This window comes from Bos indicus x Bos taurus, chromosome 19 (assembly GCF_003369695.1).
Source record: "Bos indicus x Bos taurus breed Angus x Brahman F1 hybrid chromosome 19, Bos_hybrid_MaternalHap_v2.0, whole genome shotgun sequence".
Classification (NCBI taxonomy): domain Eukaryota; kingdom Metazoa; phylum Chordata; class Mammalia; order Artiodactyla; family Bovidae; genus Bos; species Bos indicus x Bos taurus.
In genome coordinates, this window is record NC_040094.1 from 27704552 (window position 1) to 27732051 (window position 27500).

Genomic DNA, 27500 nt, shown 5'->3' on the forward strand with positions numbered 1-27500 from the left:
TGTGTCCAGCACCCATGCAGTATGAGAGCCCTGGGGCAGAAACGTTGCTGTCCTCCTCAGAAGACGCGGACGCCCACACTCTTCTCCGGCTTCGGCAGAGGTTTTCGGGGCTGGCCCGCTGCCTGGGGCTCATGCTCAGGTGCGTGAAGGAGTGAGGAGGGAGGTGGAGAACCGCACTGGGGACCCCACGCTGAGGGTCTCCCTGCTTGATCCTCTCCAGTTCTGAGTTCGGGGCGCCCGTGTCCGTCCCCGTGCAGGACATCTTGGATCTCATCTGCCGGACCCTCAGCGTCAGCGCCAAGAATGTCGTGAGTGGAGCCGGCCCCGCTGGTGGCCCCTCCCTGGGACCCTGGGTGGCTGGGCAGGCAGGCAGGGGCTCCCACAGCGTGTGGTCCTGACTCGTCCAGCTGCTCTTACGCCTGCGCTCCTGACCCGCGCCCGCCAGCGTGGATGGGCTCCCGTGCTGCGGGAACGCTTGGAGCAGGTGCTTCCCCAGCCGACAGTGAGCTGGGCATCCACTGAGTCAGCGCCGAAGGGTTCGGCCTCCCTGCCCCGTCCTCCTTCCCCAGTCTGTTGAGGACGGTGGTTTCGTCCTTTCGGGGGAGTTGGGGCCGGGGGTGGCTTCCTTACTTGCGTGTATGCAGTCTTTCGCCTCCACCCTGTCTCCGTTTCCAAACTCCCAGTCTCACTCTCTTCCTCCACTCCTTATTTGCTGTTTTTTCCCAGAGTCTGCTGGGAGACGGTCCCCTGCGGTTGCTGCTGCTGCCCTCTCTCCACCTCGAAGCCCTGGACCTGCTCTCGGCGCTCATCCTCGCGTGAGTGGGTGACAGGAAGTGGTGCAGGGTTTGGGATGTGCTGGGAGCAGGGGTCACCATTCTGTCTTCGCCCCCAGGTGTGGAGCACGGCTCTTGCGCTTCGGGGCCCTGATCAGCCGCCTGCTTCCCCAGGTCCTCAATGCCTGGAGCATTGGGAGGGAGAACCTCGGACCGGGCCAGGAGAGGCCCTACAGGTGACCGTCCAGGAAGGGAGTAAAAAGGAGGGGGTGGTGGTGGTGACTCGGTGCTGCCAGGCTGGGAGTGGGGACGTGGCCTCCCTCTCACAGGCACCCTCTGCGCTCCCTGCAGCACCGTGCGGACCAAGGTGTACGCCGTCCTGGAGCTCTGGGTGCAAGTGTGCGGGGCCTCGGCGGGGGTGCTGCAGGGGGGCGCCTCGGGGGAGGCCCTGCTCTCCCACCTGCTCAGCGACATCTCCCCGCCGGCGGATGCCCTCAGGGTGAGAGGGGCCTCCCAGCACCCCTGGTCCTCACCCGATCCAGCCTCCCGACCACCCTGCCTTCCTGCTGGCTGGTGTATGATCCGTGTTCCCTCCCCCGCCAGCTGCGCAGCCCCCGGGGGAGCCCTGATGCAGGTTTGCAGACCGGGAAGCCCAGTGCCCCCAAGAAGCTAAAGCTGGATGTGGGGGAGGCCATCGCTCCGCCCAGCCACCGGAAAGGGGACAGCAATGCCAACAGCGATGTGTGTGCAGCTGCGCTGAGAGGTGGGTGAGGCCTGTGCCCTGCACCTTGGGGCTGGGAGGGTCTGGAGACACTTGGAGGGGCCGGGTGTCCTGGTGGAGGGAGTAGGAAACACGCAGAGCCGGCTAAGAGCCTGCCGAGGGGCTGCACTCCCCCAGGGCTGCAGGTGGGGCCTTGGGTCCTGCTGTTGGACGGGGTGCTGGTGTTGACCCGCCCCTCCAGGTCTCAGGCGTCGTCTTTGCACATCCTCTGTCCACAGCGCGTGCTCGTGTGTCCTGGAGGGCGGGGGAGAAAGAGGATGAGACCCCTGCCCTGCGGAGCTTGCACGCCCCAGGCCTGCTGCTGGAAGCAGAAGTGACTTTCTGTTGGGGCCCACGTGTGCACTGCCCTCCAGCCTCCTGTGTGGGGCAGCGTCAGCGCTCCCCATGTGTAAATGCACGTTTATAATGTATCTCCATGTGAATTACATAACGTTCACAGCTTTGTGTAGTAGAGGTCCACTCATCAGCCCCATTTTATAGTTGAGAAAATAGGAGTCACGTGACTTGCCCCAGGTGGGCTGGGCAGAGCGGACACTCCCCTGGCTGCCCATCGTGTCAGCCTCTCACACTTGTCTCCTTCCCCAGGCCTCAGCCGGACCATCCTGATGTGCGGGCCTCTTATCAAGGAGGAGACTCACAGGGTGAGGGGAGCCTGGTCCCCACTGGAAGGGGTACTGGTGGGGGTTCATTCGGACCTGGGTGCAGGCCCTGAAGAACGGGCGGGTCGTCTGGCGGCGTCTGCAGGTGTGCACTCTGTCCTTCCAGCGACTGCACGAGCTGGTGCTCCCCCTGGTCATGGGTGTCCAGCAGGGCGAGGCTCTCGGCAGCTCCCCGTACACCAGCTCCCACTGCCGCCGGGAGCTCTACCACTTGCTGCTGGCCCTGCTGCTGGCGCCGTCTCCTCGCTGCCCACCACCCCTCGCCTGCGCGCTGCGGGCCTTCTCCCTGGGCCAGCGAGAGGACAGCCTGGAGGTAACCACTGTGTGGGCCGCGTCCACCGCGGTGTCCCCTGCCCAGTACCGTGACAGCCCGCGTCCTGATCCTTTCTCGCCCCTTCTTCTCCCAGGTCTCCTCTTTCTGCTCAGAAGCCCTGGTGACCTGTGCGGCTCTGACCCACCCCCGAGTTCCTCCCCTGCAGTCTGTGGGCCCCACCTGCCCTGCCCCGGCCCCAGTCCCACCTCCGGAGGCTCCAGCTCCCTTCAGGGCTCCAGCCTTCCACGCCCCAAGCCCCCTGCCCTCAGCAGGCCCCATGCCTTCTGCAGGCCCTATGCCCCCGGTGGGCCCCCTGCCCCCCACACGCCCTGGACCTCCAGCCACAGCCAACCACTTGGGCCTGTCTGTGCCAGGCCTGGTGTCTGTACCCCCCCGGCTCCTTCCTGGCCCTGAGAACCACCGGGCAGGCTCCAGTGAGGACCCTGTCCTGGCCCCAAGTGGCAGTCCCCCACCTACCATCCCCCCAGATGAGACTTTTGGGGGGCGAGTGCCCAGACCAGCCTTTGTCCACTATGACAAGGAGGAGCCGTCCGATGTGGAAATCTCCTTGGAGAGCGACTCTGATGACAGCGTGGTGATCGTGCCTGAAGGGCTGCCACCCCCGCCCCCGCCTTCCTCGGGCACCACGCCCCCTCCAGTAGCCCCCGCTGGGCCACCTGCAGCTTCCCCTCCTGTGCCCGCCAAGGATGAGCCAGAAGAGCTGCCTGCAGCCCCAGGGCCGCTCCCGCCCCCTCCCCCGCCTCCTGTTCCCGGCCCGGTGACGCTGCCACCACCCCAGCTGGTGCCGGAAGGGACACCTGGTGGGGGAGGCCCCCCAGCCCTGGAAGAAGACATGACGGTCATTAACATCAACAGCAGTGATGAGGAGGAGGAGGAAGAAGAGGAGGAGGAGGAGGAAGACGAAGAGGAGGACGAGGAGGAGGATTTTGAGGAGGATGAGGAGGAGGAAGAGGAGTATTTTGAGGAGGAGGAAGAGGAGGAAGAAGAGTTTGAGGAGGAGTTTGAGGAGGAGGAAGGTGAGCTGGAGGACGAGGAGGACGAGGAGGAAGACGAGGAGCTGGAAGAGCTGGAAGAGGTAGAGTTTGGCCCGGCAGGCGGGGAGGTGGAAGGAGGAGGGCCTGCGCCCCCGAGCCTGCCTCCGGCGCTGCCCCCTGCCGAGTCTCCCAAGGGGCCTCCGGAGCCAGGACTGGAACCCGGGCTGCTGTTGGAAGTGGAGGAGCCAGGGACCGAGGAGGCACCTGGGCCCGAGACGGCCCCCATGCTGGCCCCCGAGGTGCTCCCCTCCCAGGGGGAGGTGGAGAGGGAAGGGGGGAGCCCCCCTGCAGGGCCACCACCTCAGGAGCTTGTGGAGGAGGAGCCCTCTGGGCCACCAGCCCTGCTGGAAGAGGGGGCTGAGGGTGGGGGTGACAAGGTATCACCCCCCCCAGAGGCGTCTGCAGTGGAAGAGACAGAGGTGGAGGCGGCAGCTCTCCCCCCGGAAAAGGTGAGGGGGCCTGGCGGGGAGGAGGGGTAGGAGCGACACGCATCCTGACCTGGTCTGTGCCTGCAACTGTTCTGAACTTTTTGTTTGCCCCTGGAAGGAGCAGGGTGACACTGCTGCCATGCTGGCCGACTTCATTGACTGCCCCCCGGACGATGAGAAGCCGCCCCCTGCCTCAGAGCCTGACTCCTAGCCCGCCCCACCTCGCCCTCTTCTTTTCCAATAAATTCACATCCTTCAATAGCAATGGCTGCTTCTGCCTTTTGCCACCATGCTGTCCCCAGGCAGAGGCCAGGTGTCTGCTGGGCTTGGCCTGTACCCACAGTGTTTCCCAGGCGTCCTGTGAGCCCCGCTGTCCATAGAGGAGCCATTGACCTACAGGGGCTGCTCTACAAGCCAGTGTCAGAAGTTCAGCACGTTGGCCCACTGCTCCTGCTACACTAAGTGTGTGCTCGGTTGCCTGGAGAAGTGAGCAGCCCTGCTTCTGCTAGTCCGGGCGGCAGGGCTAAGATGGGATGTATGAGACTGAGTATCCCAGTGAGTGAACCTGTTATAACACACACACACACTGCCTTGGTCTAAAAGAGTAGGCTGAGTGACTGATAGAAGTTTAGAAAGTTATGATACGGTACAGAGTTTAGTCAGGGACTCCTGTGAATTGGAACCTGGGGCGTCCTAAATTAACAAGGGGCATCCACCATGGGTATGGACGATGCATTCTAGGGCTGGTCCTTGCAGTGACAGTACCCCCGACAGGAATCTGACAAGCTCACTGTCGGCCTTCCTACCTGCTCTTGAGGTTTGGACGTTTCCCAGCCAGGATCTGATCCCTCTGAGCATTGGGAGACTACAGATCCTAGGACTTGGGGTGCCTATGTGAGCATCAATACAGCAGTGTGTATGTGAGACAGTATCGAGGCTTATGGGCTTGAGGTAGGTGCCTTGTGGGTTTTTTCAGCCTGTGAACGTAAGTGCCTTGGAAGTGCAGAAAAGGGAGTGACTTCCTAGCTGCACGTATCCTGAACAGCCTCTTTGAGAAGTGACATCTGAGCTAATTTGTGGAAGATTAAGTAGATGTTTAAAAAATATTCCTGCCCTCCCTTCCCTAACCCGCCAGAAGGGAGGAGATAAGATGGAGTAGAAGGACTGGAGCTCACTTCCTCTCATGAAAACAACAAAATCACTGCTCGCTGCTGAACAACCATTGACAAAACGAACTTAAAAACAATGCCGTATATGCAAAGAAGAAAACAAGATGGTGGGCGGGGTGCTCATGTATGCCTGGTGGATGACCCACAAACTGGAAGATAATTATACATCTCAAACCCACAGGAGAGTTCTGAGCCCCATGTCAGCTCCCCAGCCTGGGGGTCTGGTATTGTGAGGAGCCTCCAGAGCATTTGGCTTTGAAGGCCAGTGGGGCATGAGTGCAGGAGCTGCACAGGACTGGAGGGAGCACACAAGTTCTCATGGGCACTGCGACCCAGGGCACAGGCTGTAACTCCATAGGAGCCTGGGCGAGACCTACCTGTGGGTCTTGGAGGATCTCCTGGGGAGATGGGGGTCGGCTGTGGCTCACTGTGGGAACAAGGACACGGGTAGCGGAGGCCCTAGGGAATGTTCATTGATGGGAGCTCTCTCAGGATCAATGGAACAGGATAGAAAGCCTGGAAATAAACCCACACACCTATAGTCAGTTAATCTATGACAATGGAAGCAAGAATATACAATGGAGAAAAGACAGTTCTCTTCAAAAAGTGGTGCTGGGAAGACTGGACAGCTAGATGTCAAAGAATGAAACTAGAACATTAATGTCACACACAAAAGTAAATGGATTAAAGACCTAAATGTAACATCAGATACTGTAAAACGGGTCCGCAACCTCCAGGATCTACTGCCTGATGATCTGAGGTGGAGCTGATGTAATAATAGCAGAAATAAAGTGCACAATAAACATAAGATGCTTGAATCATCCTGAAACCACTGCCCACCCCCAGGCCGTGGGAAAACTCTTCCACAAAACTGGTCCCTGGTCCAAAAAGGTTGGGGGCTGCTGCTGTGAAACTTAAGAGAAACGGAGAGGCAGAACACTCTTTGACATAAAGCACAGCAAGATCTTTTTGGATCTACCTCCTAGAGTAATGGAAATAAAAAGAAACCAATGGGACCCAATGAAACTTAAAAGCTTTGGCACAGCAAAGGAAATTATAAACAGAAAACCCTTGCAATGGGAGAAAATATTTGCAAACGAAACGACCGACAAAGGATTAATCTCCACAATATTCAAACAACTCATGTAGCTCAATATCAAAAACAAAAAACCCCAAACCAACCCAATCAAAAAATAGGCAGAGGATCTAAACAGACATTTCTCCCAGGAAGACATACAGATGGCCAAGAGGTACGTGAAAGTAATGTCTTGCCACATTTGTTACATTCTGAATTCCTGTATGTGCCTATTTGGGTCTATTTCTTGACCTTGTGTTCTATTCCATTGATCGCCCTGTGCATGCTTATTTATTGCGGCTTTATGACATGTTCCAATATCCGGTAGAAAGAGTAGGTTATTAAATTGGTGTTAAGCAGGGTAGCAATGCCAGAGAATGTCAAACTGCTGCACAACTGCACCCATCTCACATGTTAGCAAAGTAATGCTCAAAATTCTCCAATCTAGGCTTCAACAGTACATGAACCAAGAACTTCCAGATGTTGGAATTAGAAGCTGGATTTAGAAAAGGCAGAGGAACCAGAGGTCAAATTGCCAACATCCGTTGGATCATCAAAAAAGGAAAATAATTCCAGAAAAACATCTACTTCTGCTTTATTGACTACGCCAAAGCCTTTGACCATGTGGATCACCACAAACTGGAAAATTCTTAAAGAGATGGGAATACCAGACTACCTAACACCTGCCTCCTGAGAAATCTGTGTGCAGGTCAAGAAGCAACAGTTAGAACTGGACACAAACCGGTTCCAAATTGGGAAAGGAGTACGTCAAGGCTGTATATTGTCACCCTTATGTTATGCTTATTTAACTTACATGCAGAGTACATCATGCAAAATGCCAGGCTGGTGAAGCACAAGCTGGAATCAAGATTGCCAGGAGAAATATCCATAACCTCAGATATGCAGATGACACCACCCTTGTGGTAGAAAGCCAAGAAGAACTAAAGAGCCTCTTGATGAAAGAAGAGAGTGAAAAAGCTGGATTAAAACTCAACATTCAAAAAACGAAGATCGAGGCATCCAGTCCCATCACGTCACGGGGAATAGACGGGGAAATAATGCAAACAGACTTTACTTTCTTGGACTCCAAAATCACTGCAGACGGTGACTGCAGCCATGAAATTAAAAGACACTTGCTCTTTGGAAGAAAAGCTATGACCAACCTAGACAGCATATTGAAAAGCAGAGACATTACTTTGCCGACAAAGGTCCACTTAGTCAAAGCTATGGTTTTTCCAGTAGTCATGTATGGATGTGAAAGTTGGACTATAAAGAAGTCTGAGCCCCGAAGAATTGATGTTTTTGAACTGTGGTGTTGGAGAAGACTCTTGAGAGTCCCCTGGACAGCAAGGAGATCAAACCAGTCAATCCTAAAAGAAATCAGTCCTGAATATTCTTTGGAAGGACTGATACTGAATCTCCAGTACTTTGGCCACCTGATGTGAAGAGCTGACTTACTAGAAAAGACCCTAATGCTGGGAAAGATTAAAGACAGGAGAAGGGGACAACAGGATGAGATGGTTGGATGGCATCACCTACTTGATGGACATGAGTTTGAGCAAGCTCCAGGAGTTGGTGATGGACAGGGAAGCCTGGCGTGCTGCAGTCCATAGAGTTGCAAAGAGTCGGACACAACTGAGTGACTGAACTGAGCTAAGCAGGGTAGCAGGCATTGGAGAAATCAGTAGTACATTATTCAAGATATTTCTCTAAAGGGATTCACAATCTGGCAATAGAACACTCTGAATAAGGGTTCCTCTAGGATAGCCAGCAGCTGGATATGTGGGGTTTGGAGCTGAGGAGGGGGGTGGGGGCTACTGAGAGATTTGGGGGGGGGGGCAAGTCACCCTGGGGACACAACTGGAGAAAAAAAGTGGGCTGCATATGGAACTCAGAACACCAACATTTTAGGGGCAAGAGGAGCCTTGAAGGGAACTTGGAGAAGGTGATGTCCTGGAAAATGAGAGAAGAGCTTCAAACAGGAGGGGGAAAACATGAGAGTCGATGGGACTTGTTAGTCATCAGCAGGTTTGGGCAAAGCAGTCTCAGAAGCATGGTGGGGGTGGATCTCAGGGATAGTTGGGAGGTGAAAAAAGGGGACAGTGAGATTCTGCTGGGAAGGAGATGAGAGAAAATAGGGCAGTGGGGGCCCTGGGGCGGGCAGACTCATGCCACCTCCGTCCACCCAGGGACTGTCCACTGTGAAGCCCACTGCCTGTCCCGCCCCACTCCTGTCCTCTGCACCATTCCATCTCTCAGGACGGCACTCCGCAACCCAGCCCGTGGTTCCTGCCACAACCTCCAGGGAGAAGGCACAGCTCCCCATGCAAGTCTCAGGCTCTGGCCACCCCTAACTGAGGTGGAAAGCTGACATGTTCTGAGGGGCTTTGGACATCCCTTGTAAAGTCACAGCTCCAGGGACTCCCTTGGCAGTCCAGTGATCAATGCTGCACTTCCACTGTAGGGAGTGAGGGTTCAATCCCTGATAAGGGCACTAAGATCCCACATACCATGTGGTGCAACCAAAAAACCCATCCCACCTGTCCCCATCTCCCATCATCCAGCCCTCCCTACTTCCCTACTCTCCACTCTAGCACTTATCACCATGTGACATATATGATCTATATGAATTTATATGGCCTTGTCTGCTCCCAATAGAATGTAAGCACCATCAGAGCAGAGACCATTTTGTTTCAGTCTGTCCACTGAAGTAACTGTGTCTCAGATTCCTGGTCTGAGGTGGGGGTTTGGCAACCATTGAACAAGTGAAGACAAGTGAATGAGTCACTGAGGCAGAATCTCTGCGGGGCCCTGGGAGTATCATGACATGGGTAACTGAGGTCCTCTCAGTCCTGTTGGAGCTGAAAGTGGGGTCCGAGCCAGCTTCACCCACAACTTGATACGCTCTGCAGGGGCCCATGAGGCTCCCTCCCCACTGATGGGTGTGTTTGTAGACAGAGAGTTCAGCAGAGTTTATCCTGTCAAGCTGAGGTTGCCAAGCTGTTCTTCCCTTGCTCGTCTGAAGAGGTCACCCAGCATTCAGCTTACACAGCGACTGTCCCTCTTAAAAGGCTGAAGGCAGTGTTGAATGAAGCTTGAGCTGGGCTATAGGGCCCCTGGGACTACTCTGCCCCTGCCAGCCAAGGGGACCTTTCCAGAGGCGGCTCTCAGAGCACTGGTCCTGCAGAGCCCACAGTGGCACCTCCCTGGCCTCTGTCTTCCCGGGGTTACACTGATCTCCTGCCCATGGGCCTGGTGCAGTCTCCCCGTTTCGGGCTCTAGCTGCCCAGGCCCATGTGGAGCTGCTTACTGATGCTGGATGTTGCACCTGCCCTGGTGTGTGTGTGAGTCATCTGCTCTGCTGGTGGCCACCCCATGGACTGTAGCCCGCCAGGCTCCTCTGCCTATGGGATTTCCCAGGCAAGAATACTGGAGTGAGTTGCCATGCCCTCCTCCAGGGGATGTTCCCCACCCAGGGATCGAACTGGGGGTTCCTGCATTGCAGGCGGATTGTTTACCATCTGAGCCACCAGGGCATGGTATCTTAATTCCCAGATCAGGGATTGAACCCATGCTCCCTGCAGTGGAAACTTGGAGTCTTAACCACTGGACCACCAGGGATGTCTGTTAAGCCACATTTTTGAGCCTCAAGACACCAAGAATCTACACCCATTTACATGTTGATCATTTAGTCGCTGTCAACCTGCCTGGAGGTTACTTGCTTTCATGTGTCACTCTCCACCCACCTTTCTCTCTCCATCCCACAAGTCGTTCACTCCCTCACTGCTTCCACAGCAGTAGTACACCTGTAACGTACCTCCTGGAGGCCACACATGATGCCACATGCTGCGGGAACACACATGAAAACTAGCCAGGCACTGCCTCCAAGGACAGCTCAGACTCCTGGGGAAGAGGAAGCTAAACAGAGGAGTAAAGGAAGAGGATCTGCGTGTGATGACAGAGCACAGTGGGAGCCCTGGAGGAGAGATGCTGGGTCCATGAAGGGGCAGGGAGGGTGGGGAGAACTATGAGTACCAGGGCTTTGGAGAGCAGTGCCCCTTGTCTGGGGACATTCGGGATAGAAGGTTGGGGAACTCCACCAATCCTAAGTGACTAGAACCAGGAGGAAGGATATTTCACAGTAAAATTTTAAAAAATTTCATAACTGTAGAAAAGTAAACAATAGCAGTACAGCAGACCCCATACACCTTTCACTTAGATTAACCAAATATTAACATTTTGCCACATTTACTTTTTCTGTATCTTGAACCCTTTGAGAGTAAGTTGTAATATCATGATACTGTCAGTACTCCCACACCTCTAAATATTGATACAGTATTTTGTAAGATTAAGGACGTTCTCTGACACAATCATGATATGATTATGTCAAGATATTTAATAATTCAGTTCAGTCACTCAATCATGTGCAACTCTTTGCCACCCCTTGAACTGTAGCACACCAGGCTTACCTGTCCAACTTCAACTCCCAGAGCTTGCTCAAACTCACGTCCTTCGAGTCAGTGAAGCCATCCAACCATTGACAATTACATTTAACAATTGAGAGAGTACTATTACCTAATGTGTGAGTGAGTGAGTGCGTGCCAAGTCACTTCAGTCATGTCTGACTCTTGGCGACCCCATAGACTGTACCCAGCCAGGCTCCTCTGTCCATGGGATTCTCTAGGCAAGAATACTGGAGTGGGTTGCCATGCCCTCCTCCAGGGAATTGTCCCAACCCAGGGATCAAACCCTTGTCTCTTATGTCTCCTGCGTTGGCACACTGGTCCTTTACCTAATAATATGCTGCCCATATTCGAAATTCAGTTGTCCCACTAGTTTCCAATATAGCTGTTTGTGAATTTCAGCTTTTTATGTCACTAAGTCATGGCACCCTTGCCCCATCTGTGAACTGAACTCTCTCCCTTGTCCTGTTCCTGAGTCTCCTCCCTTCCCTGACCTATATCCATACACATATAGGTCACCTATATGTGGTCATCATTCACAGCCCTTAGTTGAATCTCTGTAGCATGGGCCACCTCTGCTAACCCCTGCTTTGTTGTTAAAGCATTTGAGTCTACAATAGGATTTACTTCTCCCTTTCTCTCTGATCAAAAGCCTAAATAATCCCAACTAACAAGAGATTCATAACTTTCTACTAAAAAGTCTGTCAAACAAAAATGCCATACGTGTCAGACAAAGGCAAGGTCCAGGTTGTGGGCAGGACTGATAGACCATCAAGCTCCCGCCAACCATCTCTCTTTCATCTGCTCACACAGTCATGAAAGGTGAGGCTCCTGACTGCTGGAATGAGACGCACACACACATCCAACCTAGACTCACCACTTGCATCACTTCTTCAGCTTTCCCAGAACACGGAGGTTGGTGCTCAAAAACCCCTCTGAACTTCGCTGTGAGGCTGATTAGGTGATACAGCTGCTCTTGTGATAACACAGGAGGCATTCATATTTTGGTGGGATGAATGAAACATAAAACGGAAGGGATGGGGGAGCCAGGAATTGGACAGCAGGCGGGTGGAAAAGGAAGTCTGGGATTGGTGTGAGCCATTCCATTATTTTATTTCCCTTCCAGTTTTGTTGAGATATAACTTACATACAGCAGTGGATAAATTTCAGGTGGAGAGCATAGTGATCTGACTTTCATATATCATGAAATGATTATCACAGCAAGTTTAGTGAACACCGGTCATCTCATGTAGTTACAAAATTAAAGAAATGGAAACTAGCTTTCCTTGTGATGAGAACACTTAGGATTTACTCTTGAAAGTGAAAGTCACCCAGTCGTGTCAGACTCTTTGCGACCCCATGGACTATACAGTGTGGAATTCTCCAGGCCAGAATACTGGAGTGGGTAGCCTTTCCCTTCTCCAGGGGATCTTCCCAACCCAGGTATCAAACCCACGTCTCCCACGTTGCAGGCGGATTCTTTACCAGCTGAGCTACCAGGGGGATTTACTCTTAACTTTCATATATAATATACAGCAGTATTACTTATCATGTATGTCACATCCCTACTATTTAATCTTATAATGAAGTTTGTACTCTTTGACTGCCTTCATCCAGTTCCCACCTGCCTCAGTAACCACAAGTTTGATCTTTTTTCCTGTAAATTATTTTTGAAGTACAGTTGCTCTACAATACTATGATAGTTCCTGTTACACAACACAGTTATTTGATATTTGTATACATTTCAAACAGATCGCCATGATAAGACTAGTTCTAATATGTCACCATACAAAGTTATATAGATGTTGACTGTGTTTCCCACGCTGTACATTCCATACCTGTTACTCATTTTACTTTGCACCTGGAATTTGTACCTCTAAATCTTCCTCACCTATTTCTTTCCTTCCCTCATCCCTCTCCCCTCTGGTAACCACCTGTTTGTTCTTTGTATTTACAACTGTCTCTGCTTTGTTACAGATGTTATATATGAATTGTGGGCCCAATAGTCATGGTGCACAGGCTCAGCTGCCCCATGGCATGTGGGCTCTTCATATCTGGATCAGGGATCAAAGCCGTGTCCCCTGCATTCGCAGCTGGATTCTTAACCACTGGACCACCAGGGAAGTTCCTGTTTCGCTTTTCTTAATGTTGTCTCTTAGAGTCTTACGGCTCAAGTTACCTATATTGAATCTGAGATGTTTCTGAAATTTCACAGTCATATATTCATGATGTCATAGATGGGGTTGGGTGGTCCAAGCTTCTTAATCCTTCACTTTTAAATCCACACACTAAATTACTTCCAAAGTAAACCAACTAAACAACAACCAACATCTAATTTCTTTTAAAATTGTTTGCAAGATTTCACTGGAAAAAGTATCATGTTTCCACTGACACCATATCACTTGGAATTTCATTAGAAAAATTTCCAGCTGCCATTTCTTCTTCTGGGTTCTGGAGTTTGCAAAAAATGACATCTCCTTTTCCAATTCCCTGACCTAAGTCTCTCAGAAACGTCCTTTGTTTTTTAATACACTGTAGCCAAGTTAATTATATTATCACTTCCAAATAATAAAAACACCAATAACCTCATTCTGAGAACAACCATAGTTTGAGCCAATTTTACAAATAATTCTTGCTTCCAGTGGTTTGGATTATACCCAGAATATAACTGATCATACACACACACAGATTTTATCCATTAGATAGAGCCAGATAGAAATCTTGGAGAAGGCAATGGCACCCCACTCCAGTACTTTTGCCTGGAAAAATCCCATGGACAGAGCCTGGTGGGCTGCAGTCCATGGGATCGCTGAGAGTTGGACATGACTGAAGCAACTTAGCAGCAGCAGATAGAAATCTAACTTATTGAATTCTCTATATTTAGCTATTCCATTTTAAGACAAAATTAGGAAAACCAAAATAAAATGAATCTGTCTCACTTGCTGCTCTCCTTCTCTGTGGTATTTAATGTTCTATTCAATCTATTTCCGTAATGTGAAGTACTACTGCTTATTGATTTAGCCAATCCACCTATTGGTGCTTTTAATTTAAAATCATTTAAGAGTTTTCTACAAAGCATTTTTCTTTTATAATCACCTCTTAGACTTTACTCCCATATAAACACTTGGGATTTAAAAATCCCAGGTGGGCGTTCTGAAATTTAAAATGTCGTTTTCCTCAGCCACACCATCAGCTGGGTCCACATACACATGGAGGGCAACTAGACCCCACCATTCAATCAATGAGAGGAATATCTATTACAAAAAACACTTCAGATGTTTTTATAATTGTGGGGCTTCCTAGGGAGCTGACTCCTTATTTCCAAATTCAGACTGAAATTGAAGAAAGTGGAGAAAACCAGTAGACTATTCAGGTATGACCTAAATCAAATCCCTTATGTCTATACAGTGGAAGTGAGAAATAGATTAAAGGGACTAGATCTGAGAGACAGAGTGCCTGATGAACTATGGATGGAGGTTAGCGACATTGTACAGGAGACAGGAATCAAGACCATCCCCAAGAAAAAGAAATGCAAAAAAGCAAAATGGCTGTCTGAAGAGGCCTTACAAATAGCTGTGAAAAGAAGGGAAATGAAAAGCAAAGGAGAAAAGGAAAGATATACCCATTTGAATGCAGAGTTCCAAAGAATAGCAAGGTCAGATAAGAAAGCCTTCCTCAGCGATGAATGGAAAGAAATAGAGGAAAACAATAGAATGGGAAAGACTAGAGATCTATTCAAGAAAATTAGAGATACCAAGGGAATATTTCATGCAAAGATGGGCACTAGGACAGAAATAAGCAGAAGACATTAAGAAGAGGTGGCAAGAATACACAGAAGAACTGTACAAAAAAGATCTTCACGATCCAGATAATCACGATGGTGTGATCACTCACCTAGAGCCAGACATCCTGGAATGTGAAGTCAAGTGGGCCTTAGGGAGCATCACTATGAACAAAGCTAGTGGAGGTGATGGCATTCCAGTTGAGCTATTTCAAATCCTGAAAAATCATGCTGTGAAAGTGCTGTACTCAATATGCCAGCAAATTTGGAAAACTCAGCAGTGGCCACAGGACTGGAAAAGGTCAGTTTTCATTCCAACCCCAAAGAAAGGCAATGCCAAAGAATGCTCAAACTACCGCACAACTGCACTCATCTCACACGCTAGTAAAGTAATGCTTAAAATTCTCCAAGCCAGGCTTCAGCAATACGTGAATTATGAACTTCCAGTTGTTCAAGCTGGTTTTAGAAAAGGCAGAGGAACCAGAGATCAAATTGCCAACATCTGCTGGATCATGGAAAAAGCAAGAGAGTTCCAGAAAAACATCTATTTCTGCTTTACTGACTATGCCAAAGCCTTTGACTGTGTGGATCACAATCAACTGTGGAAAATTCTGAAAGAGATGGGAATACCAGACCACCTGATCTGCCTCTTGAGAAATCTGTATGCAGGTCAGGAAGCAACAGTTAGAACTGGACATGGAACAACAGACTGGTTCCAAATAGGAAAAGGAGTACGTCAAGGCTGTATATTGTCACTCTGCTTATTTAACTTATATGCAGAGTGCATCATGAGGAACGCTGGGCTGGAGGAAGCACAAGCTGGAATCAAGATTGCCGGGAAAAATATCAATAACCTCAGATATGCAGATGACACCACCCTTATGGCAGAAAGTGAAGAGGAACTAAAGAGCCTCTTGATGAAAGTGAAAGAGGAGAGTGAAAAAGTTGGCTTAAAGCTCAACATTCAGAAAACGAAGATCATGGCATCTGGTCCCATCACTTCGTGGGAAATAGATGGGGAAACAGTGGAAACAGTGGCTGACTTTATTTTTTTGGGCTCCACAATCACTGCAGATGGTGACTGCAGCCATGAAATTAAAAGACGCTTACTCCTTGGAAGGAAAGTTATGACCAACCTAGACAGCATATTAAAAAGCAGAGACATTACTTTGCCAACAAAGGTCAATCTAGTCAAGGCTATGGTTTTTCCTGTGGTCATGTATGGATGTGAGAGTTGGACTATAAAGAAAGCTGAGCACTGAAGAATTGATGCTTTTGAACTGTAGTGTTGGAGAAGACTCTTGAGAGTCCCTTGGACTGCAAGGAGATCCAACCAGTCCATCCTAAAGGAGATCAGCCCTGGGTGTTCATTGGAAGGACTGATGTTGAAGCTTAAACTCCAATACTTTGGCCACCTGATGGGAAGAGCTGACTCATTTGAAAAGACCCTGATGCTGGGAAAGATTGAGGGCAGGAGGCGAAGGGAGGATGAGATAGTTGGATTGGGCATCACCGACTTGATGGACATGGGTTTGGGTGAACTCCGGGAGTTGGTGATGGACAGGGAGGCCTGGTGTGCTGCAGTTCATGGGGTTGCAAAGAGTCGGACACGACTGAGTGACTAAACTGACCTGAACTAGGTGGCACTAGTAAAGAACCTGCCTGCCAACACAGGAGACATAAGAAACTCAGGTTGGATCCCTGGGTTGGGAAGATCCCCTAGAGGAGGATATTTGCAAAACACAGTTGGTCACAGTCCACCCTCTGACCACGAGTCACATCCCTTCCATGTGCTGGTGAAACCATGTAACTCAGATTGGGGTTTCAACCCATGAGCTGGGACTTGAACTCAGCCGAAACCCAGAGTGGGATTTGAACCTACAGTCTTTTAACTAAGACCACACCTGCTCTCAGGACTTAATGCAGCTGAGGTTCTTAATGTCTCATTGAAGAAAGAATTCAGTGAGAGACAAAGTGATAGGTAAGAAGTGGATTTATTTAAAGAAAAACACTCCACAGACAGTGTGAGTCATCTCACAAGGCAAGAGCAGCAGCCCCATGGTATTGGGTTGTCAGTTTTTATAGGAGTGGGTTATTTCATAGACTAATGAGTTGTAGTATTCTAGCTATTTTGGGGAAGGGGTGGGGATTTCCAGGAATTAGGCCAGACCCATTTTTTTTCCTGGGCTTCTCTGGTGGCTCCAGATGGTGAAGAATCTGCCTGCAGTGCAGGAGACCCGGGTTTGATCCCTGGGTTGGGAAGATCCCCTGGAGAAGGGAATGACAACCCACTCCAGTATTCTTGCCTGGAGAATTCCATGGACAAAGGAGCCTGGAAGACTACAGTCCATGGGGTCAAAAAGAGCCAGACATGACTGAGCAACTTCCACTTCACTCACTTGGAACTGTCATGGCACCTGTGGGTGTGTCATTTAGCTTGCTGATGTGTTACAGTGAGCCATACTGAGGCTCACAGTCTACTGGAAATCAACTCATCCGCCATCTTGGACCTATTTGGTTCTATCAGTTTCTGTTGTGTCCTTGGGCTTTGTCGTTCTTTTAAGGGCTGTGCCCTGACCCCTTCCCTCCTGATTCACAGGTACACGCAGTACCTCCCTCAAGCTGCATCTCATTTATGGTGTCTAAGCTATGGTTTTTCCATTAGTCATGTATGGATGAGAGAGTTGGACCATAAGGAAGGTTGAGAGCTGAAGAACTGATGCTTTCAAATTGTGGTGCTGGAGAAGACTCTTGAGAGTCCCTTGGATGGCAAGGAGATCAAACCAGTCAGTCGTAAAGGAAATCAACCCTGCATATTCATTGGAAGCACTGATGCTGAAGCTCCAATATTTTGGCCACCTGATGTGAAGAGCCAACTCATTGGAAAAGACCCTGATGGTGGGAAAGATTGAAGATCGAAGGCAGGAGAAGAAGGGGATGACAGAAGATGAGATGAGTTTGAGCAAACTCTGAGAGTTAGTGAAAGACAGGGAACCCTGGCGTGCTGCAGTCCATGGGGTTGCAGAGTCGGACATGACTGAGCAACTGAACAACAGTGGCCTCGGCTTATAGCCCAGGGTCTCATCCAGGTGTGGAGGAAGGGTTTGGGTGTGGTTTCTCAGGTATAGCTACTTAATTAGGGCTCAGTTCTATTTCCTGCAAGTCCATTGTGGCTCTTGGCATTGTCCCTAGGATCTTTGTTTCCTCTTCTAAGTCCTCTTTCCTTTTCTGTACAGTAGCCTCTGTTTGCAGGTGAGTAGTTTTCTTAGCCTAATCCTAGCCTATAGCATTTCTGGGTCCAAATTCTTTTTTCTGTTTGTATTGTTCCTTTCCGTTCTAGTGCATAAAATTTAAAAAAAGAAACACAAAACTTGTGGGTATTACATGCAATTATAATCCAATTTGTCAGACAAAAGCCATACACAAATCTCTTCCTGATAATTCCGGCTCTAGTATTTGCCCTTACAATTCTTAGAAACCTATTGTCCTATTGGAGAAGTTTTTCCAGCCATACCCTTATTATCTGTAAAAGGCTTTTATTTGAAACACCACCTTAAATTTTCATGAGGCTTTAACAAAAATCTTCTATTACATTTTTGGCTTAATCTTTAGAAAATGTTTTCCTGAGAAACACCCTGGATTTGACCTCTGCCTATGAGCCACTTCTTAATTTTCGCATTGCTAATCATCTAGAGTGGCTAAGAAATGGCTTTATTTCTGAACTCAGCAAATCCTGAATCATTCACATATAATATTTGATCTTTTAACTTCACTCTCGTATTTTTAATCTCAGGTAGCAAGAAGTCAAGTGGTACTTCCAACATTTTGCCTAGAAATTTCCTCAGCCAATTGAGCTACTTAGCTACATTTCCCACTTTTCATCTAATACAGGGGACAACAATGCACTACTTCATAAAGATACTACACATATAACAAAGTTTCCCTTGCATACATCATTCTTTTCTTCTAGTTTCCAGTAACATTTTTATTTTCTTGATGTCCCTACCAATATCCTCCTTAAAGTACTTTAGACTTCCACTCAACATCTGACTGTAAAGCCAGTGCCACACCTTTCAGGTTTTTGTTTCAGCAGCACCCCACTCACAGTCCCAAAATCTGTTCTGGGTGCCTCTTGCTAGGAACAAATCACCCCAAAACTTGGAGACTTACAAGACAGACAATTTTATCATCTCTAATGGTTCTGAGGGTCACCAGAGCTAGGTAGGTCTCACCTGGAATCTCATGTGACTACAGTCAGGCTGTGACTGGAACTGGAGTTGTCTTGAAGGCTTCCTTAGGCAGACATTCGTCTCTGATGCTTGTTATTAGTTGGAACACCTACATGTGGTCTCGCCGTGTAGCTTGGGCTTCCTCACAACATGGTAGCTGGGCTCCAAGAGAATAAGGTGGAGGGGATGCATGAAATTTTTATGACCTAGCCTTGGGAGTCAGAGAACATCATTTCTATTGTACTCTCTTGGTCGAGGCTGTCACCAGGGTCCACTCAAAAGCAAGGTGACTGAACATAGAGAGCATCTCTCAATGGGAAGAAAGCAGTAAGGCAGTCATGTTTGGAAAATACAATCCGTCTTAATGTCCCAGGTTAAGTTTTAATCACAAGTGCCATTCTTGCTACAATAGAAACCAGGGGGCAGCTGTATACCTAGCTTATTTGACACCCAAAACAGATAAGCATATTAAAAATTATGTTTTAGTAGTCATGATGTGAAAATAATTATAATAATCATGGCTAGAAAATGGAAGATAGTGAAGCATTTCTTTTATTGAACTTAAGTCTGTATCATGTGAGTAAAAGTTTTAAGTGAATTTAAAAATTATAAAAATACAATTATATAAATTATAAATATAAATTTTATTATTTAATATAATGTAAACTATATATAAAATTATATAAATAGTAGAAAAGTTATGGATTCCTACTTTTTTAAAAAATTCATCTCTTCTTTGCCATTTGATTTTTTTCTATGTAAATACCTATTTTCTTAACATTTTGCTGTTGGATAGTTATTGACCTTCTCCACAATTTCTGTGGCCTGTCCTCAACACTTTAGAGCTTGGTGCTTCACTATGAGTTGCTTAAGGTTAATTCCAGTTGATTGCAACTACTTTTGCACCTGATTAATTACATTACCTTCACAGCAGAAAAAAGGTAAGTCAGGATAGAAAAACTGCATACAGCTGAGGGCACCATCTCGGCCAATTCTCTTTAAAAAATTGATTTGGCTGCACTGGATCTCAGTTGTAGGCAGCATGAGGGATCTTTAGTTGTGACGTTGATCTAGTTCCCTCATCAGGGATCACACCTTGCCCCTACTCCTGCCCTAGGAGTGGGGAGTCTTAGCCGCTGGACCACCAGGGAAGTCCTAGCACTGATCCTCTTGTGTCTGCAGTTTTAAAAAATGCAAGTGTACTTCAGAGATTTAAGTTGAAAAAAAATCATCTTTGCTGTTTGCACAGGTTAACTATAGACTCTACTCATTAAAAGACTAATAAGGGAATATTACGAACAGTACCACCACATATCTGACAGCTCAGATGAAATGGACTAACTACTTGAAAGATGTGTGTGTGTTAAGTTGGTTTAGTCATGTCTGACTCTTTGCAACTCCATGGATGTGGCCTGCCAGGCTCCTCTGTCCACGGGGATTCTCCAGGCAAGAACACTGGAGTGGGTTGCCATTTCCTTCTCCAATGCATGAAAGTGAAAAGTGAAAGTGAAGTCGCTCAGTCGTGTCCGACTCTGTTGGACCCCATAGACAGCAGCCCACCAGGCTCCTCCGTCCACGGGATTTTCCAGGCAAGAGTACTGGAGTGGGTTGCCATTGCCTTCTCCAGGGAAGCCCTATAATTCAACACAATTCTCACTCTTATCTACCTGGAGATAGCACCAGATCTCACATGTTAAGAGTTCAGTCTTGGACTTTCTGGGTGGTGCAGTGGGTAAGAATCTGCCTGCTAATGCAGGGTTCAATCCCTGGTCCAGGAATATCCTACATGCCTCAGAGCAACTAAGCCCATGGAGCACAGATTCTGAGCATGCATGCCACAGCTACCGAAGCCGATGAACCCTAAGGTCCACAAGCTGCGACTACTGAGCCTGTGCTCCTCAACAAGAGAAACCACCACAGTGAGAAGCCTGAGCATCACAACAAAGAGTAATTTCTGCTCACTGCAATGAAAAATAAATATTGAAAAAGAAAGGTTCAGTTTTTTTCTTTTTTGGCCACACTGCACGGCTTGTGGGATCTTAGTTTCCTGACCAAGGATTGAACCCAGATGCCCCATAGCGGTGAAAGCACAGAGTCCTAACCACTGGACCACCAGGGAAGTCCACAAAGTTCAGTCTTACATGACTGCCTCTCCCTTCCTTGGCCCCCACGCATGCACACATGAGCACACGTGCACACATGTCAGATGCCAACTGTGAGTCCAAATTATCAACTGTGCTTCTAACCAACTGGCTAAAGATGGGAGGTTCCAGCAAACCGCTGCTGCCCGCCCCCGCCCCCCCGCAAGTTGGGTTCAATTAACTTGCTAGAGAGCCTCATAGAACTCAGAGCAACATCTTCCTTACTAGACCACTGGTCTGTTGTAAAAAGACGTAACTCGGGAATAGCTAGATAGAAGAGATGCATAGGGGAAGGTATGAGGAAGGGCTCAGAGCTCCCAGGCTCACTCTGAGGGTAACACTCCCCCTAAATCTTCATGTGCTCACTAACACAGACACTCAATCATTATGGGTTTTTATGGAGGCTTACATACATTGTCATGGGGCTTCCAAGGTGGCACTAGCAGTAAAGAGACCGCCTGACAATGCAGGAGATATAAGAGACGCAGGTTCGACCCCTGGGTCTGGAAGATCCCCTGGAGGAAGAAATGGCAACCCACTTCAGTATTCTTGCCTGGAGAATCCCATGGATGGAGGAGCCTGGTGGGCTGTGGTCCATGGGGTCACAAAGAGTCAGACACAACTGAGCGACTGACACACATACACATCATTACGAAGCAGAGTTCCTCAAAAAACCAAGTTCCTCACCCGAATTTCTGATTAACCTTTCTATGCAAAGCTTTACTCATTTTCTTGACCCATACACGATCCCCCTCAAGATTGAGCAGGATCAGAGAAAAGGGGGGATTGTGACTGAGCAGGACCCTATGAGGGCTTCCCAGGACAGATCCCCACTCTCCTGCCCACCACCTGCCTTGTTTGTAGAAAGCCTTTAGCCTTGGAGGCCTTCCCAGAGCTCGAAAGAACAAATTTAATGGGAAGAGAGAAAAATGCAGAAACAAAGGAAAACAGTTAAGCAAACGAAATAACACTAGCTTACCCATTAAACAAAGTCAAAGACCTTTAGTACCTCCTCAAGGGCTACAGGAAATATTCCTCAAGGGCTGCAGGAAGTATTCTGAGTCATATCCCTTGAGCTGTTTTGCAAATGCTGAAATCCCACCAGGTGAAAGTAGTTGACTGGATGCTGACCACAAGCACGTAGACCCCAGATAGGTTGGAACCAGAAATTTGATGATGCTGACCCCCAATTCCCTCACCACCAACCAGTCAGAAGAATGTCCACAAGCTGACCATGCACTCCACAACCCTCCCCACTGCATCTTCAAAAACCGTTCTTTTGAGTACTAGCTGCCTAGAGAACTTGCTTGGCTTTAGAGCAAACGCTGCACTTTCCTTCACTACAACCCTGTGTCAGTAGAGTGACTTTATTGCACCCAGGTGAGCAGACCCAAGTTTGGTTTGGTAACAGTCACAGTTGATTAAATCATTAGCTTTTGGTGATTGATCCAACCTCCAGCCCCTCTCCTCTCCCCAAAGGTCAGGTCGATTGGATGGAAATTCCAACCATCTAATTACTTAGTCACCTTCTCTAGCGCCCAGCTCCCATCCTTAGGTCCTTTCCCAAAAGTCACTTTATTGACAGTAAAAACACCTTATTGCTCTTATCATTTAGGAAATTCCAAGCATTCTAGGAGCTCTGTGCCAGAAATGGGGATGAAGACCAAATACATATTTATTAAAATCACATTAATATATCTATTAAATAAATTGAATTTATTGTTAAAAACCTTCCAGCAATAAAAACTCCAGGTCCAGAGAGCTTTGCTACCAGACATTTGGGGGTGAAATAATACCAGTTCTACACAAAATCTTCTGGGAACCACAAGAGAGAAGACTCCCCAGTTCATTCGATGGAGCCAGTGTTACTGAATCACTAAAGGTAAAGTGCTGAACCAGGTTCGTTTATCTGATGCACAGCCAGCCAAACGCCGAGATGCCGAGGTTTGTGGTAGAGGTAGGATTTATTCACAGAGCAATCAAATGAAGAGAACAAATCTCAGCTCTACCTTCCTCAACGCGAGAGGCTTGGGGTATTTATAAGATGCAGCTGGGAGTGGGGAGCATGGGGAGCATAAGGAGCATGGAGAAAGGGGATGGAGATAAGCAAATATTCAACAAGCACCATTCTGCACAGCTAACCTCAGGCTTCTTCATGGGATGCATGTCCCAAGAGTGGCAGCAGCTCCAGAGAGTGGCAGCATAGCATGTTCTGAGGCTGAAGCTCCGGGCCTTCTGACCTCAAAAGGTTGCTGGATATGCGCATGTGCCCAGTTGGTCTGTAGGTACTTCCTACCAGTCGTTACCAGCTCTAGCTTGAACTGGAAACAGCTGACTCCAAGTTTCTGAAAAACAACTTGGGCAAACACTTTATTGTTTAGGCTACGTGATGCTTGGAGGACACGCAAGTTTTTGCAGAACCAAAGCAAGCCTACTGTATAGCTCAGGGAACTCTAGTCAAAGCTCTTTGGTGACCTAAATGGAAAGGAAATCCATAAAAGAGGGGATATATGTATATGTATAGCTGCTTCACCTTGCTGTACAGCAGAAACTAACACAACATTGTAAAACAACCATACTCCAATAACAATGAGTAATAGAAAGAAGATGTGCCAGAACACCATTTCCATATGCAATCACATGCAAAAAAAAAAATCACCCTTGGCCCATTCCTCACACTTCATACAAAAATTAACATGGAATGGGTCACGGACCTAAATGCAAAATGTGAAAAAATGGGGATTCCCTGGTGGTCCAGTGGTTAGGACTCAGCGCTTTCACCACCATGATCCCTGGTCAAGGAAATAAGATTCTGCAAGCTGTGCAGCCAAAAACAAAAAAAGGGAAAAAGTAAAACTTCGAGAAGAAAGCACAGTAGAGAATCTTTATGACCTTTTGTTATGCATGCTGCTGCTGCTGCTAAGTCACTTCAGTCGTGTCCGACTCTGTGCGACCCCATAGACGGCAGCCCACCAGGCTCCCCCATCCATGGGATTCTCCAGGCAAGAACACGAGTGGGTTGCCATTTCCTTCTCCAATGCACGAAAGCATAGGAAAACACAATTCATAAAAGAGAAGTGTATCTCATTATAATCGAAAACTTCTGCTCTGCTGAAAACACCGATAAGAGATGAAAAGATATCCTCACTTCCTGAGACCTTGCCTGTTGAGAGAAAGTATTTGCCAATCACATATCTTAGAAAGGTCTTATATATAGAATATATAAAACACTTTCAAAACAATGAGAAGCAACACAATAAAAAAGTGGGCAGAAGATACTTCCCCAAGAAAGATAAACAAGGCTCAAAGAAGGACATGAACAGATGCTCATAGTCATTCAGTTCAGTTCAGTCGCTCAGTCATGTCTGACTCTTTGCGACCCCATGAATCGCAGCATGCCAGGCCTCCCTGTCCATCACCAACTCCTGGAGTTCACCCAACTCATGTCCATAGAGTTGATGATGCCATCCAGCCATCTCATCCTCTGTCGTCCCCTTCTCCTCCTGCCCCCAATCCCTCCCAGCATCAGAGTCTTTTCCAATGAGTCAACTCTTTGCATGAGGTGGCCAAAGTACTGGAGTTTCAGCCTTAACATCATTCCTTCCAAAGAAATCCCAGGGCTGATCTCCTTCAGAATGGACTGGTTGGATCTCCTTGCAGTCCAAGGGACTCTCAAGAGTCTTCTCCAACACCACAGTTCAAAAGCATCAATTCTTTGGCACTCAGCCTTCTTCACAGTCCAACTCTCACATCCATACATGACCACAGGAAAAACCATAGCCTTGACTAGACAGACCTTTGTTGGCAAAGTAATGTTTCTGCTTTTGAATATGCTATCTAGGTTGTTCATAACTTTTCTTCCAAGGAGTAAGCGTCTTTTAATTTCATGGCTGCAGTCACCATCTTCAGTGATTTTGGAGCCCCCAAAAATAAAGTCTGACACTGTTTCTACTGTTTCCCCATCTATTTGCCATGAAGTGATGGGACCAGATGCCGTGATCTTAGTTTTCTGAATGTTGAGCTTTAAGCCAACTTTTTCACTCTCCTCTTTCACTTTCATCAAGAGGCTTTTTAGTTCCTCTTCACTTTCTGCCATAAGGGTGGGGTCATCTGCATATCTGAGGTTATTGATATTTCTCTGGGCAATCTTGATTCCAGCTTGTGCTTCTTCCATCCCAGCGTTTCTCATGATGTACTCTGCATAGAAGTTAAATCAGCAAAGTGTAAACTAAAACCATGATGGAATACTTCTATATACCTACTGGGATGGCCAACACTCCCCGCCACCAGTCACCCATCTCTGCCAGCTGTACTGGCGAGGATGTAACGCAACTGGAACCCTCCTCAAAAAAAAAAAAAAAAAAAAAAAAAATCAGAAACTGGAACTGCTTGTGAGAGACTGCTGCTGCTGCTCCTGCTGAGTCACTTCAGTCATGTCCAACTCTCTGCAACCCCATAGACGGCAGCCCACCAGCCCACTAGGCTCCCCCATCCCTGGGATTCTCCAGGCAAGAACACTGAGTGGGTTCCCATTTCTTTCTCCAATGCACGAAAGTGAAAAGTGAAAGTGAAGTCGTGTCCGACTCTTTGCGACCCCATCAACTGTGGCCCACCAGGCTCCTCCATCCATGGGATTTTTTCAGGCAACAGTACTGGAGTGGGGTGCCACTACCTTCTTCTAGTGAGAGACTGAATCAACATAAACGCAATGACCAGAATTGTATAAAGAAACAGAGCCATGACCTACAACCTCTGAAGCAACCAGCCAGAGAAGTCAAACCACAACCTCTGTAGCAATTGGACCCAAACGGTCAAGACTTGGTCAGTAACTGCCAGCTTCCCTATTTTGCCCCTGTTTCCAATTTCAGATGAACCAGAGAAAGACATACTTGCTCCCCTAACCAATCACATAGGATGCCCCGCTTCTATTCAACTCGCCTACATTCTTTCCATGCTAACAGCTTCCAATCAGGAAATACCTGAAATCTTCCCTTTTTTCCTACCGTAAAGCTTTTGAACTACCCTGCTTGCCAAACGCGAGTGATAACAGCTGGTTCCCCTGCTATATAGTAAGCTCTGAGTAAACAGCCTGTTTGTTCTCATTTGGGCAATCTTTGTTTATTTCCTCATTGGTGGCAATGCAAAGTGATAACCACTATTTGTAACTGTTGGGGGGTTTCTTATAAAGTTAAACACACACTTACCATATGATCCAGCAATCTCACTCCTAGGTATTTATCCATGAGGAAATGAGTTCCCATGTGCAAACCTTTATAGTAGTCTTATTTAAAATCACCCATAATATAAACAACCCAATGTTCTTCAAGTGGATAATGGAACCCTGTTTCAGCAAAGAAACAGAGTAGAGGATGATAATTTCAAGCACATCATAAGTTTCCTGGAAAAAAAAAACCCACTCTGCTAAGGAATGGGATGTCTACAGAGGCTGGTGAATGCCAGATGTTGAGGTCTTCTGCCACTAATTATTTCTGGCGCATTTCTTTGGCCCCAGTGGCTCTAAGTTCACATAAAGCTTCCTGTTGAAACATCCAATTCGAGATTGTACATTCATTCTCTGAAAACTATATGGGTGATTTTAAAGTAATTAACACAACTTCCCTTTATCTTTGAAGTGGATTCCCTGGGACCATAGAGGGTTCTGTGGAATTAGCATCAGTATCCTGGCATCAACCATCTAAGAGTTGGCAGTAGTGGGGAGGGTGTACTCTTTGCTCAGGATCAACGTGTAGCTGGTCACATACAGCACCTTAGTTCATTTTGTTGTGTGTGTGTGTTTACACCACCTTAGTTCAAACTATCCTGGATAGGTCCTCAAAATGTAGCATGATGATCATTTAGGAACACCCCTATTCCTTACATTCTAGAGGAAATCTCCTCATACCTCAAATTTTCAAGGCCTAGAGAAATCCAAAAGGTTCCCTAAATTTCTGTGGACATCTTCCACAGAAGACTCAGTTTCGTCTCAGTATAACTCTGGCCTCTGACCCCAACTCCCAGCATGGGGATGGCTCCTGAACAAACTTAGATGCAAAATTCAGTTTACATCAGATCACATCACATCAAGTATTTCAGAACATTTATAGAAGGTCCAGAAGGTTTACTAGAGGAACCACATCACGCAGCACAGAATACTCAGCAATCTCTTTGGCCTTCTGTCCCCTCCTACCTTTCTCCCATGACTGTTAGGAGCAATATTTATAATCAGTTAAGTTACATAGCTGGGTCCCACTTCGATGTAATACTTGTAAAATACAATGGAAACATAGGTTAAGGTCCTGATACTTTCTTCCACAATTTCAGCTGGCCCTACTCTACTTGAGCCTTAGTTTTGGATTTCTGAGCCACAAAGCCTGGGATTGGAAAAGACTCCCATGCATAGATAATGGCTGCGGGAAAAGACAAGCTGTGCTGTCCCTTTGATTGTGGCCAATGTGTCACCTGTTGACTGTTTGCCCTAAAACCCTGCTTAGCCCCTGTCTGCATTATCTCAGGTGGGTGACCCTTCTTCCTGTGTATGTGTGTTAGTTGTTCAGTTGTGTCCAAATCTGAGACCCCATGGACAATAGCTCACCAGGCTCCTCTGTTCATGGAATTCTCCAGGCAAGAATACTA

At 47.8% G+C, this 27500-nt stretch overlaps 1 protein-coding gene and 1 long non-coding RNA gene across 12 annotated transcripts in view; one reads left to right on the forward strand and one right to left on the reverse strand.

Annotated features, from left to right (window-relative positions):
• PELP1 (proline, glutamate and leucine rich protein 1) overlaps positions 1-4274 on the forward strand; it is a 48254-nt gene extending 43980 nt beyond the window's left edge. For 8 of the 9 annotated variants that reach the window (XM_027518085.1, XM_027518087.1, XM_027518083.1 and 5 more), the window contains 10 exons: positions 10-139; positions 221-308; positions 727-815; positions 893-1009; positions 1125-1272; positions 1377-1536; positions 2140-2195; positions 2320-2526; positions 2621-4030; positions 4128-4274. In XM_027518085.1, coding sequence (XP_027373886.1) covers positions 10-139; positions 221-308; positions 727-815; positions 893-1009; positions 1125-1272; positions 1377-1536; positions 2140-2195; positions 2320-2526; positions 2621-4030; positions 4128-4220 — 2498 coding nt within the window. In that variant the 3' untranslated portion in view covers positions 4221-4274. The remainder of the gene's footprint in view (positions 1-9; positions 140-220; positions 309-726; positions 816-892; positions 1010-1124; positions 1273-1376; positions 1537-2139; positions 2196-2319; positions 2527-2620; positions 4031-4127) is intronic. The other variant, XM_027518082.1, reaches the window with a different exon arrangement.
• Positions 1496-27499, reverse strand: LOC113877706. Of its 3 annotated transcripts, none has more exons than XR_003506788.1 (3): positions 27460-27499; positions 5556-5694; positions 1496-1788 (listed from the first exon to the last, which is right to left on the reverse strand). It is a non-coding gene; the product is annotated as an uncharacterized LOC113877706 (long non-coding RNA). The 3 variants fall into 3 exon arrangements; XR_003506789.1 differs by lacking the exon at positions 27460-27499 and adding an exon at positions 18730-19367 and having other exon boundaries at positions 1519-1788; XR_003506787.1 differs by lacking the exon at positions 27460-27499 and adding an exon at positions 23010-24272 and having other exon boundaries at positions 1523-1788.
• Between the last annotated feature and the right edge of the window lies 1 nt (position 27500).